Source organism: Neofelis nebulosa, chromosome 2, assembly GCF_028018385.1.
Source record: "Neofelis nebulosa isolate mNeoNeb1 chromosome 2, mNeoNeb1.pri, whole genome shotgun sequence".
NCBI lineage: Eukaryota > Metazoa > Chordata > Mammalia > Carnivora > Felidae > Neofelis > Neofelis nebulosa.
Genome location: NC_080783.1, coordinates 32,783,616 through 32,798,071, shown reverse-complemented (window position 1 = coordinate 32,798,071; position 14,456 = coordinate 32,783,616). Strand labels below are relative to the sequence as shown.

General features: G+C 30.8%; 1 protein-coding gene across 3 annotated transcripts in view; it reads left to right on the top strand.

Moving 5' to 3' along the window:
* Positions 1 to 14,017, top strand: part of NBEAL1 (neurobeachin like 1) — a 187,267-nt gene extending 173,250 nt beyond the window's left edge. For 2 of the 3 annotated variants that reach the window (XM_058708591.1, XM_058708582.1), the window contains 5 exons: positions 719 to 835; positions 1,268 to 1,429; positions 2,584 to 2,732; positions 4,333 to 4,468; positions 6,918 to 14,017. In XM_058708591.1, coding sequence (XP_058564574.1) covers positions 719 to 835; positions 1,268 to 1,429; positions 2,584 to 2,732; positions 4,333 to 4,468; positions 6,918 to 7,019 — 666 coding nt within the window. In that variant the 3' untranslated portion in view covers positions 7,020 to 14,017. Of the gene's footprint in view, positions 1 to 718; positions 836 to 1,267; positions 1,430 to 2,583; positions 2,733 to 4,332; positions 6,596 to 6,917 lie in introns of those variants that run through there. The other variant, XM_058708601.1, reaches the window with a different exon arrangement.
* Positions 14,018 to 14,456: the final 439 nt, after the last annotated feature.

Genomic DNA, 14,456 nt, shown 5'->3' with positions numbered 1-14,456 from the left:
CTCAGCACAGATCCTGTTTTGGATCCTTTGTCTTTCTCCCTTTGCCCTTGCCCTCTCTCTCTCTCAGTAAAGATGCTGTGTTCGTTTACCCCTAAACACTTTAGTGTATATTTTCTAAGAACAAGTCATTCTTACATATAATCAGTTCAGTTATCAAAATCAGAACACCTATACAATATATAATATATATAGTTATCTAATCCACAGTTCATGTTCTAATTTTGCTAGTAGTTCCCATAATGTCCTTTTTAGCTATTTTTCACAGTTTGTCTTATTTTTTTTGTAGTTTTTCTCTTATTTTCTCTTAATGTATTATGTTGAAAATTCTCCTAGGTTTGAACCATTCTGGAATTCCTATAATAAAACCATATAGGAGCACCTTGGTGCCTCAGTCAGTTATGTGTCTGACTTCATCTGAGGTCATGATCTCACAGTTTGTGAGTTCAAACACCGTGTCAGGCTTTATGCCAACAGCTCAGAGCCTGGGGCCTGCTTAAGTTTTAGAGCATCAAAAGGGGCTGAGAATTTGGGAATTCTCCAGGAATAATTTAGGAATCCAAGGAAAAACACAAGAATGAATATTACTATAAATAGATGCAGTAGTAAGAACTTGTTTTGCAATATTAGTTTGTGATTAGACAATTTAAATATAGTATAAGCCTTTTTGTAGAAAATAGCCGACTAGAAAATTACCTTTGTTTCTATGTTTTAACACTAGGGAGGTGTTCCCGTGGGCTTAGCATCGAAACCCTTTCAGATTCTGTATGGACACACTGATGAGGTATTGAGTGTTGGCATCAGCACTGAACTTGACATGGCAGTGTCAGGATCAAGGGTAAGATTTCACCTTTAAGAAATGCTAGTTTTTTCTACAAATTGTGAAACAATATTTAAATTTAAATTTTTTTCATGCTTGCTTTAGAAGCACATATGCTAAAATTGGAAAAATAATTTTTTTTCTAGAATTGGTAAAAGCATAGAAATTCTTTATTGTTTGTGTACGACTTGCAGAAGTAGGATTAATCCAGAAAGAAGAAACTTAGACTGGATTCTATTTTGGGATTTTATTGGTCTTATAAGTTAAGGAAAGAGGGCATTTTATGAAATAAAAGACTATTTCAAATTTCAAGATTGAAATTTTTCCTAAGGTACATGTGCCTTGGTAGAATAATCATTTTCTAAGTTCCTTTCCTGTATTTATTTATCTGGCCCTCTTTCTTTTTTTGTTGTTCTGTTTCTTTTTCATATTCTAATATCTTCTGTGTAGGATGGCACTGTGATTATACATACCATTCAGAAAGGTCAGTACATGAGGACTTTACGACCACCTTGCGAGAGTTCTCTACTCCTCACTGTTCCTAATTTGGCGATATCTTGGGAAGGACATATTGTCATCTATTCCACCATTGAGGAAAAGACCAATCTCAAGGTATATAACAGTTTCATACAGTAGGGCTAGACTATCTATAAGCCCATCTTTTCCTTTCCATATTATACTGTATTTATGAGATATTATTTTGTTTTAGGGATTTATATGGACTTATATAATACATGATTTCAAAAAGAATTTCTGATTATGTGGGACTTCATAAACTTAAGTGGAAATTATAACCAAATTAAATTCTTTTTGTACAGCCTGGGTATGAAAAAACAAGCCATGAATTACGTTTATTTTTCTTTCCATGATAAAGCTATTTAAAAACTAAGAGAATCTTGGGGCACCTGGCTGGCTCAGTTGATAGAACATGAGACCCTTGATCTCAGGGATGTGAGTTTGAGCCCCACATTGGGTGTAGAGATTACTTAAAAAGTCAAAAAAAAAAAAAAAAAAAAAACTTACAGGGGCACCCAGGTGGCTCGGTCAGTTAAGTGTCTGACTTCAGCTCGGGTCATGATCTCATGGTTCGTGAGCTTGAGCCCTGCATCGGGCTCTGTGCTGACAGCTCAGAGCCTGGAGCCTGCTTCAGATTCTCTGTCTACCTCTTTCTCTGCCCCTCCCCCACACATGCTCCCTCTATCTCCCTCTTTCTCAAAAAAAAAAGGGAGGGGGGAGCACCTGGGTGGCTCAGTCAATTAAGCAACTGACTTTACCTCAGGTCATGATCTCACAGGTCATGGGTTCGAACTCCATGTCAGTCTCTGTGCTGACAGCTGAGAGCCTGGAGTCTGCTTCAGATTCTATGTCTCCCTCTCTCTCTGCCCCTCCCCTGCTCGTTCTCTGTCTCTGTTTCTCAAAAATAAATAAATGTTAAATAAATATAAAAAAAAAAACCTTATAGCTTTAAAAAAAGTTAAGAGAATCTTTTTGTTTTATGTTAAGAATGCGGGGTTTTTTAGACTGGATGAGGTTTTAATTCTTTTGGAGGGGTGAGAGTTCTTGTTTAATATTGTTTACTTAGCAATTATTTAGTTATTAAATATTTTCTTAAAGTATGTAATTATTTCTGATTTAAAATCACTTTTAGTAATATTGTCTACACGCTCTCTTTATACATAACTGTATGTTTATTTCAACATTAAATTTGAAATCATTAAATCATTAAATTTTGAGATCATTAAATTGTTTTCATCTAACCTTTATAGGATAAGAGTGCACTACATCTGTTTTCTGTAAATGGCAAGTATTTAGGGTCTCAAGTCCTGACAGAACAAATATCAGATCTGTGTATCACTGGAGAACACATTATCACGGGCAGTTTACAAGGTTTCCTGTCCATAAGAGATCTCCACAGGTAAATAAAAAGAATTGTTGAAACCTCACTTAAGAAAAGGTGGTAATAGGGCACCTGGCTGGCTCACTTGATGGAGCATGTGACTCTTGATCTTGGGGTTGTGTGTTCAAGCCCTACATTGGTTGTATAGATTACTTAAAGAATAAAATCTTAAAAAAAAAAAAAAAAAAGGAAAAGAAAAAGTAGTAATACTTTCAGCCTAGAGTGGAAATCAGGAATCAAAGATTTCTAATCTTTTGGTTTATCATTTATTATGAACATGTCTTTTTTTTTGGTAACTCTGAAAAAAATTGAGAAAGCCAAAGAATTTCTGGATTAGTAAGTGAAATATAGATGTACATTTTTAAAATGTAGGATATTTTATGTTACGTATATTTTACTACAAGTAAAATTTTTTAAAAAACAGAAAAAAAATTTCATAGTGCCAAGCCTCGATTATGGATTTGGAAATTTGTTCAATTATAGTTTGAATTTTTACAAACTAAAGTTAGGGTTTAATTTTTTTTTAATTGGGGTAAAAAAAAACTAAGGTATTTTTAAGGTTAATGTATGTGTTCATGATTGTGTGTATGTGTGTGTAAAATGGGTGGTGAGTCTTGTTATTAAAGTGAAGGGAAAGGATGTTTAAATAGTGGATACGTTTTTGAGCTTTGTATTCTTTGTATTTACTAGTTTATGTATACAAAGCACTGTTATTTCCTGTATTTGTATTTGTTATGCCCAAATACATTCTTTTCTTCCATTTTTAAAAAATTTATTGTGGCTTATTTACACTACTGAGACTATCTTGGCCCCTCCCAAACCTTTCTTTTCTTTTCTTTTTTTTTCCCCCCAAACCTTTCTTATAAATCATTTCCTGATCCATTGTGCTCTATCCTACCACATTCATGTCAGAATCATTTCTGTACCAACACCCGTCCCTGTTTTTGTATTTCTCTTCTCATTTTTGTCATTCTTTCTCCTGTGGAAGAGCACTGAATCCCTATTTGAATCATATCTTTCCAACATTTTGTTTTACTCAGGGTATTATTAAGAGAATCTCAAATCAGGTCTTGTAGCAGGTTAGTCTAAACACAGTATGTACTTCAGAGGGTTCTTCATTCTGTAATCCTAAAAGCCATGGATATTTTCCATAGTTGAGTTATGTTTTTATATCATAACCATATATTTATGGTTTTAAATATTATGTATTATTTTATATTATATATTTATACATATATCTTCTAAGACAAGGCAAATAGACCGATTTTATTGACCTTACCCCCAACACATGCACACTGTTTTAGCTTTTTAATCAACAAGATGAAAATCTTTTAGTGAGAAGATTTTGGTTAGAAGAGAAAATATATATATTTGGTTCTATATATAGTTAGAAGAAAAACAGATATTGAGAATGAGAAAAGATAGATTAAGTATTTTAAGTAATGCTATAATGTAGGCCCTTGTGTGAGCCGTTCAACCTTTCTGAATCTAAGTTACACATCTGTAAAATTAGAATGGAAAACCAGGTGATCATTAAATTATCTTCCAGGTATTAAATTCCATGAATACGTTATGTATCCATGTAATTATGTGTGTGTGTGTTTTCTTTCTTTTCTAGTTTGAATCTCAGCATGAATCCATTAGCCATGCGGATGCCTATCCACTGTGTTTGTGTAACCAAAGAATACAGCCATATTCTTGTAGGATTAGAAGATGGCAAATTGATTGTAGTGGGTGTTGGCAAGCCAGCTGAGGTAAAACATAGCATCAAGAACTTCTTTTCCCGTACTATTGGGGATTCCTTTGGTTCTCCTTTGTTCCAGCTGAATCAGAAGTCTCCATTATGGATGAACAAATTAACCAAGTTTGATTTTTCAAAGGGCAGTAAATGAAAAGGCGATAAAGCTAGTATTCAAGAGTGATGTTTATATTATGCTTCAATTGAAGGCATACATTTGACAGTTTCTGTCCTCTAAATGAATAAGAAACTTCTTTTATTTTCTGTCTTTCCAAATCTAGATTCAAGACACGACTTGGATTTTTAATAAATAAGAGCCTTTATAAAAAATTAAATACAGGCTCAAACAATAAAACTATTTACTTTAATTTCAATAAATACCAGTATGACTGTATGTCAATTATCCTTTTGTAAAAGCATCATTTTTTTACTTGGAACTACAGATATCCCCATATAATATCCTAATTCTCGTTGAGTTTCCTGTAGTTACTGTAAATTTATTTGCCAGTGGTTTATCAATTACTGAACATTCAGATATCATAAATCTGATACTGTTCCTTAAAAAACTTGGTGGCTATACTCCAAGTAATATAGTGATTCTGTTAGAAAGTTAATTGTATTACATAGAGTCAAATTAAGCATTATCAATTTTTATTGATACCATCAGTCTTTTCTGAGAAATCTAAAATATGGCATCTGTAGTAGTTGTTTCAAGAGAAGTCATTAGTGAATAACACAGTGTCACTGCTTTTAATAAATCTACCACGGATCATAGGAACCTTTTTGCTAAGTTTTCATCAGTTCTTATACCTGTTCAGGATATTATTATAACAAAAGAGAGGTCTTATTAAATTAAAGTGATAGCACCATTTACCTTCAGTTGTAACAGTCCCCCAAAGAATGTCAGCAAGTCTGTATCTTGGTATTTCACTTACATTTAAAACATTTTAGGCATTTTTTCTCTTTGAGTATGTTTCACTTTCTGTGGATTACTCAAGTGCCCTTTAAATTTGCCTGCATCTCCCCACCTTAAGTAATTTTTCAGTTTCTGATTTTACTGAATTTTTTTATATGAAGTGACCATTATGTGCACACACTTTTCTTTTAAAAATCGATTGGAACAAAAACACCTAAGCAACTTCATTTTGTAGGCTTAAATCAGTGTTTTGTACTGTTTATTAAGTAAGTTTTTTGTCCTCCTTGAAAGTTTTATGTAGTCTACAACACATAGAATCTGAATTGTGTGCAGATTTGGAATAAAAGTATTTTTTATCTGTTTTACATCTTTGGATGTATCAGTTGAAGTATGGATCTACTTTAGTACATAATCAAATACTTAGAATCTTGCATAATTAAGATATAATTCCATATGACAGTATGATTAAAGCTTTAGTTATGAAAAGATCTTTATGTAAAGATCTAAATTTATCATAAAAGATCAAAGTCTTGATTAATGTGTACTTTAAGCCATGTATCAGTTTTGTATATTACACTGTCAGTATGAAATTCATGTTTATTAATCATATGGTAAAGTGATAATAGATTAATGGAAATCATGTTTCTGGAAATGAAAATGCAAAACAAGCATGCTAAAGTGTCTTTGCATGAGGCTTGGTTTTTTTTTTTTATCCCTTTAATAAATGTACCCTAGAGGAGGGTAACCATTAAAAAAGGCTGGCAGACAAATAAAAAATAGATTATACTTGGGAAAGTAATTCCAACAAGTCATATTGTTAGTTTGAGAAATGTGTCCCACATGGATTCTTTTTTGCCTTACCTAGAATTATAAGCACTTTTAGAGGGGCATTTATTTACCGATTGGATTAATATTTAATTAATAATTGTTATGTGCTGAGAAGCGTGCTAGGTGGTACAAATTTAATGGTGAACAAATGTGATTCTCACCTTCAGAGAGCTTATGCTATACTTGTTCTCTAAATTATATTTTATCATTTTGTTGCTAAATGTCATTTTTTGAAATTCTTATATCAAAATACTCTAAAATTATTTTGTTTCCATCAGAACATTATTGTACTTCCTTATTATCCTTGTGATTAGCATCAATAGTACTTTAAATATAAAAGGAGAAAATCCTCAAAATTATGTCTTATTAGCTAAAGTAAAATTCAGAAGATTATTTTAATGAACTGTGAAATATATTTCTTTAATTTATAAAGAAAAGGACTGATAATTTGGACAAACTGGGACATTTAATTTTAAAATTTACACATTGGCATTAGACCTTTCTCAGTTGAAAGACAATTGGTATAGAGAAGCCTTTCTTTAATTATTATTAATCAAGAATCATTAAAATGTTAATATGAATGATTCTGCTAACAAAACTTACATTCTTACATTCTGCATCCTACAAAATCAGTGTCTTATATATCAGTCTCACTTCTTTTTTTTCTTTCTTTTTTTCTTAATCACATCTGTTGTTCATTTCTCTGGATTACCTTAAACAGATGCGTTCAGGTCAGCTTTCTCGAAAATTGTGGGGATCTAGCAAGCGGCTCAGCCAGATTTCAGCTGGAGAAACTGAATATAATACTCAAGATTCCAAGTGATTACTATTTCCATCTTCTGTCATGGATAACTGAAACTTGATTTATTGCTTTGTCACTTTAACCACATCTCTCAACTATCTGAATGTTTCAGGGCTTTTATCACTGAAAATCATTTAGGGATTATCAAAATTGAATATGCAATGTGTATAAAGACATAGGTTGTATTATTAGCCACTTTAAAAATTTCTGGTTAATATTAAATCCAGTTGTATTGACTATTGGTCTACACTAAGGTGGATTTGAGAAAATACATTTGAATTAGATTTGTGGTTCATTCCTAAAGATCATTAGATCCATTAAAAAAAAAAAAACTTCTAAAAAATAAAGAAATACCATATGATTCCCTTATTATTCCAAACAACAAAATTTAAGGTATTTCTAATAAAATAGTACAGATGATGGGACAGTTGAGAGACATGGCTTTTAATATATTCTTTAGTTAATCATTTTCCTATTTACTGACCACCATATTTAAAAATATATCAGTTTATTTATGGAACTCCTGATTGGAGGTAATATTTTAAAGGCATCTGTTGCACACTTAGATTTTCAAAACTCAGTGTAAATTCCAGGTTTTCATGATAAGTTGACTATAAGACTATTGAAACCGGTACATTGGGTCATTCCACTACTGCTAGCATATTACTAATGAGAACTTATTGAAATGTATTATTATATGCTTAAATAATAAAGGTTGAGTAGGAATAAGAGAAGCTGAGATATATTTTGCAGGTGTATTTCATTAGTAATATAATTAAGGAAAAATGCTGATTATGATTTTGACAGTTGGATCCTTTAAGTAGCATAGTTTATTATCTGCAAAGTTCAAAATTTCTTGGTTTATTCTTTACTAAGCAAATACTGTGTTTCCCCAATAATTAGAAGTGTTAGCAATGATACCCAAATACATTAACATTTTTACCTAGAACTTCCATGTGATTAATACATGAATTAAAAAGATAATGCATCATTAAAGTAGTCACTTAGACATAGTAATTGTTAAAGACACGTTTCTATTTCATGTTATGTATAACTTTTAAGATTATAATCAATTTTATTATACATAGTTAAGTGTTACATTATGTTTTACTGTTCGAAATTTTAAAGTAAAATGCTGATAAATTTATTTTGGAATTCAAAGTGGTTGATAAGCCTAGTGCTTTTATAAGGTCATCCTTTTGAGTTAGGTCAGAGAGCTTTTACAACTACAAGTGTCCTTAATCTGAGATACCATGGGTTTGGGGTAATTTATGAATCCCCTGAAATTGTGTGGAAATTCTGTGTGTTAACTGCAGTTTTTTTTTTCAGGAGTGAGTGAGTGTGTGGCTTTCATAAAGGGGTTTCTGATCAGAAGGGGGAAAAAAGATAATAATAGCTTCTTATAAAATAATATTCCTTTTTATTCCACAAATCATAGATTTCCTTACAGCCAGTTCTCTTCTCCATGGAATCTTTGAGAACCTTTCCCTCTGCAATTCTTCTGTTGCCCCCAGTATCTATTACCCTTTTCTTTATAATTCTGTGAATGAGTAAAAAATTTATGAGAAGTAAAGGATTCTGTTTAGGGAAGCTTTTTGAATAGATATGATCTGTTCAAGTCAGGACTAATAAAAATTTGTAGAAGAATTTTCTTTACAATTATTTAAAATCCTCTGTTTTATTCAGTGAAAACAAAAACAAAAAACCATGTTTTAGATAAGTAACACTGAAACAAACTGGTGCAGCAAGTATAAAATAGAGCACATATAAATGTGAAGATTTCCTTTTTAAGGGTTTCAGGAATTTGTGATGAAAATGTCTCAAATCAGTAAAGATAATTATGATTTATTGAATTTATTGCTTCTATTTATTTCATTTTATTTTTTCTATTACATTTTTTAGAAGGCTTCAAGTCAGCAAAACCAACATGATGGATTTGGGGTATTTTAAATGTTAATTTTTAAAAAAACTTTTCTGAAAACTTCGGAAATTTTTCTTTTGCTTACTTATCCATTGACTGTGGTATAGTGTTGCCTTCTTTATTTTAAGGTTACTTAATAATGGTTTTAGAATTATTTTGGAAAGTTACAAAGAAGTTTAACTGAAATTATTAGGGAAAAATTCCTAAATTTATGATGTTTTAAAATTACCAGGGAAAAATTCCTAAATTTATGGTGTTTTACTTTGCTGCTTTTTAGATTGAAGAACCAAACAAGCAGTATTCATTTTATATCACAAATAGAAGACCCTTTGTTCACAGTAAAATAAATATCCTACCTAGACTAACAATAGATGTTTAGAGCTATGGAATTCTTCCTTATATTACTTTTTCCAAAAAAGTGAAAACCAAAAATTTAGGATTCTGGGGAAAATCTGATAATACTAGCAACAGTCTAAAGGACTGGAAGTTAACTTTATCTATTAAACAAATAACGTAGAACCATTAGTTGAATAATATAAACCTCTTTTAAACAGTGTAGCCCACTGAATTAATTCAAAAAATGACCAGATAAAATCACTGAAAAGATATACTTTGGGGATTCTGGTGTATTTAGATGTTATCCATAGAAACGGTTTCTGCTTATATAATGGGAGAAGTGAACAACAGTGTGATGAAAATGGAATAACAAGTAGACATTTCAGTTGACAAATACAGTATCTCAACTTGGCTGCTATGAAGTTTGTTGTCTAAAGAAACTTTCATCTGCTTTTGTTTCTTGACACTGGTAATAATGATGGAAATAAAAATCTCAGCATCCTGTGATAGGAAGAGATTTATACTAAAATAATAATTTTACTTTTAGAAAGTGAGATTTAAAATATTAAAGCATATAATACCTGTGTTCATTTAGAAAATAAAGCAAATTTTCAACTCTCCAATCAGTATTCTGTCATTACTTAGATAAAATTGGAGGAGAGAAGGAAAAATAGATCAGGGCATGGGAATTAGAAAAGTATATAAAAATAAAGCTTGTCCAATTGGTTTAAAATCTTTTTAAGCCTAGGAAGCTTGTGTCGGCTATTATTAAGTGTCTATCTATTAACTTCCATTAGGTCAAAGTGGTTTTTTTAGGTCACAGCCTTTTGTCAGAGAGAAAAATGCCAGATATTCATGTGTCATCAGCAAGAAACATCAGTGAGGCTTCCTTTTTTTCTGTTAGGCATACAACAATTATCCTTAAGAGACTGGTATTGAAAGTTACTTTTACATTTCTGAAGCAATAAGTGTACCCTCATAATTAATTAGAATTCAGATTTGAAAGTTAAATCTTAAGCTAAGATTTTTTTTTTTTATATTTTACTTGAATAGGAGTAAGCAGAGAAAATTTTAACTTGAATACCAGATTTTTATTTAATGATGATCGACACATGGCCTTTGTCCTGAAGTGTATTTTATACTGTGACCAAAGAAATCACTCATGAAAATCTTCTAGTTAAATTTAAAGAGGTTAACTCCTTTTATATATTTACTTTCACGAAATGAGTAGCATTGTCTTTATCACCTTTCCAATGAAAAGATGCAAGTACATGGACTATATTAAACATAAATATTAGATAATATGTACTATCATAGGCTATGTGTACGAGTGAGTGAAGGTTGGTCTCTTCAAATACATCAGTAAATTTGTATTCCATTAATTCTTAAACCTGTCTGTAGGATGTAATTTTTGATATAAGAAATGAAATAAATTATTTTTCTTTTCTAAATCTAATCCTTTGTTTTCCTCTATCAGCCAGACTCCTAGCTTGTCCTAATTTACTGTTCCTTTCATCCACTGACTCTGTTCTTTCCCAGTAAGTAGCCAATCTTAAATATTTATCACTCTCAACAAATATCCACTCTCAGTATTCTTTTTTGCCTAATTCGTTTATCGTATGTACCCACCATTTACTTTGCTTTAAATTTGATCCCATCCAGAACATTGTTCTGAAGAGTTATTCTGTATCAGAGTCCTGGTGGTGCTTTTTCTGGTGACATTGTTGCAACAACAGTACAGTGTTACCAGTCATCATTTCAATATTGTTAAAATGTTGGCGACAACTTTAGTTCTTTAATTTGAATCCAGCATTTTCTAAGCCAATGTTTCTTCATTGAGATTGTAGATCAGACTTGTCCATGAAGATAGATAGATAGACAGACACACACACACACACACACACACACACACACACACAGAAGTTTAGGCACTGTTCTGGACTTTCTGAATCTCTTGGTACAAAAAAAAATTATCCCAGAATTTATATATTGTCTTAAAATATTTTCTGCTATAGAAATTATATCCATCCATTTTTAGGAATCATTGCATATTCACAGGCTTATATGAAACTAGGTTTAATCATTGTCCTTGGAAACATTTTGTCTAAAATTTGCTTGGAATGGCTTTCCTATCTTCATTTTGCTTGCCACCACAACAACCAAATTTCCTTTTCAGTTGCATCATTCTTATAATTTTCTTCAAACCTGTCATATTTGAATATTCTAACTAATAGTGGTTCCAACAAAAAAGATATGCTGTTTGCTTATATTAGTTCCTAGTGACTGTTAGTGAATATTTTTGCATATTTGAATTTGATAACATTTTCAAGTATCAATAAAAAGCATGATTTACAAAATGCTAGGTTTAAAAATACAATTGGATCTCTTATAGCCTTAAAGGAAATGATATAATTTTTCTAATTAAAAAGCATTGGGTATATATATTCCCTAAGTACTTCTGATGACTTTATGGAAATAATCTTTAATTTTTTTCATATAAAAAGTCCTAGTATTTCAGAAAATAAAGCATTGACATTTAAGATATTTAGGCATATATTGGAAACAATGCAATTTTCTACATTAAAAATATAAGGCCATCCTAGATATAGGAGTTACATGATTTTCTTCAGGATAAGAACCTGTGTAAAAGTGGCTATATTATACATTTTTTGGTTAGATTGTATAAATCATCAGACATATCTTAGGTTATCTCACTGATATTTGTTACATGTGGGTGATTCTAAACAGGATTTTGACCTATGAAGCAAATGGCTGTAGTAAAAAATAAAAGGACAGAAATCAACTGCGTTTACTTTTGTCTTAATGCCTATAATCTTAAGAACTGAAAATTCAAAGGAACAAGTAGAAAGTTACTAATCTAACATTTGTTTTCTGTGGTATAGTTTTAATGTTTCCTTGGAAACTTACTTTGTAAATATTACCATAATAACACTAACAACAGCACAGTTACGTCATTGAAAGAATTACCCATTCAGTTTTCAAAGTTGACTATTAATGGAGTTTGGGGTGTGTTTGTGTGTTTTCACTTATAATATAATGGCTGTCACGTTATTTAAAATTTATAACTATTTTTGAACATACAAAATGATTATCTCCTTATTCCAATGTAGCATTGTAATTTGAGAACAAAAAACAAGTTAGGATTTAGGTAGGGTTGAAAAATAAAATTATATTTTGTTGTTTTAAATAAAAACTTTAAAAGTCTTATTCCAAGTGGACGTTTTAAAATTTTATTTTGGCAATAATATCTTTCAACTTAATATGTATTAAAACCAGAGGTTTTCTGATAGCCAGTGTATTAACTAGGTAATATTAAAATGCTGTTTTTTATGTTCCTTCCCTTGGAAATATTTCCCACACCATCCAAGCAATGTGTTTTAAGACTTAGGGGGCTCAACCTACAAATTCAACATATGCACATCTTGCATTTTGAAGGAAAAGAACTTATCTGTGATGGCCGCCATTTTGCTCTTCAGAATGCTAAAATTATATTAATCAATAAATACTTCAGAAAATGGTTCTGGTAAGGAGATACCAGTTGTCACACTTAACTGAAAAAATTCAGCCTCTTAATTTTTTATATAGGGATTAAAGTGAATAACTATTTCTTCCTCTGGGGTTTTGATTGCTTTTTTAAATATTTATAATAGTGTCTACCTTTTTCCAAAATTATGGCATATTACAGCAAAGATCTTACTATCAAAGATCTTTTACATTTTAGACTTTTTCTTCCATATTCTGCATTTTACTGTTTTCTGTGATTCAGAAATACTATCACCAAAAATATCTTTGGATACTGTTTATTTTATAGTTAGCTTTATGTAAGAAAAACTTACAAAACTGTATGGCTGCTCTGTTGTCTTCAGAAACTCTTGAGTATGGCTTTCTTTTCCCCAGTTGTACGCTTTTTATATAGTTGGAGTAAAACAATTAGCAAAAAGTAAGCAGAGATCTAGCTAGACAGTCTTTTTCTATCAGATGCTTTGCTACAGAAATGAATCGATTAAGACAGAAAACTATCAAACATATATGTTTGTCTCTTATGTCAGTTTTTCTGGAACCCAGATTAAACAGGAACATTTCAGTGTTATCACAGATGGTGACAGTGACTTGAATGCATATATATGCACATAAAGGAGGATAGCTGAAAATTCGGAATTACTTGTTTTTAAAAAAAACACTTGCAAATCGTGCTGCTACTTAAATATTTAAGGAATTCAGAAAGTTGTGTAGTTATCATAAAATGGTCCTTCTCATTTATATTACTGGAATTGACCATGAGAAAGAATATCAAGCCTTATTTATATCTAATTATTGACTGCAAACTGTGACTCAATATTTGTATGCCAAAAAAAGTGGTCTTAAAGTTGAGAAAATTTTAGATTTAATAAAAATGTGTAAATTTTGATTAGTCTTCTCATTAAAATGAAGTTACTGTTAATTTGGTGCAATACATTCTTTGCTTCCTCATCCTTTTAAGATTAAATATATAAGTTGTATATTTTATTTTGTTACATTGAGTGCTGTTTTAAAATTTTTCAGTGTGTATATATGAGCTAATATTTGTTTCTGTATAGCATGATTGAAGATAATTGAGAATTTTGCACTTTTTTTAGTCCTTTGGAAATTTGTATTCTAACAGCTTTTAAGAATGTACATTTATTTTGTACATAATACATTAGCTCTGTGTATTAAATGGGTTTAAATCAAATAAAAAAATGATGTTACTTTCTTCAGTTTATCTGTAATTGTCACTTCATGGTCTGATTAGAACTTAGCCATGGCTAAATTATTTGGGCAAGGGATTGAATACAGTTTTTGTTAAGCAGTAATCACTGCTTCTTTCGTTGAGAATCTCTTCTGTAGTCCTATGTGTACAAGATAAAGATTATGTTAATTAACCAGTTTTTGTCATACATAAAACAGATATTAAGCCTTTGGTTATAAATCTCCCTAGAAACATAGTTACGTTTTCCTCCCTCAGTTAATGATCATAAGAGATTTCCATTTGTAGTTAAATAATACATTGAGCTGAGTTTTTTAAAACTTTTATTTCCTTTCATATAATTAAAATCTTTTATTCATCAACTTTTGACAGTCTAAATGTTGACCTAATTCTCCTGTGTTTGTTAGGGTTAATAAAATTTAATCCATAATAAAACAGAATTCTAAGCTCTGTT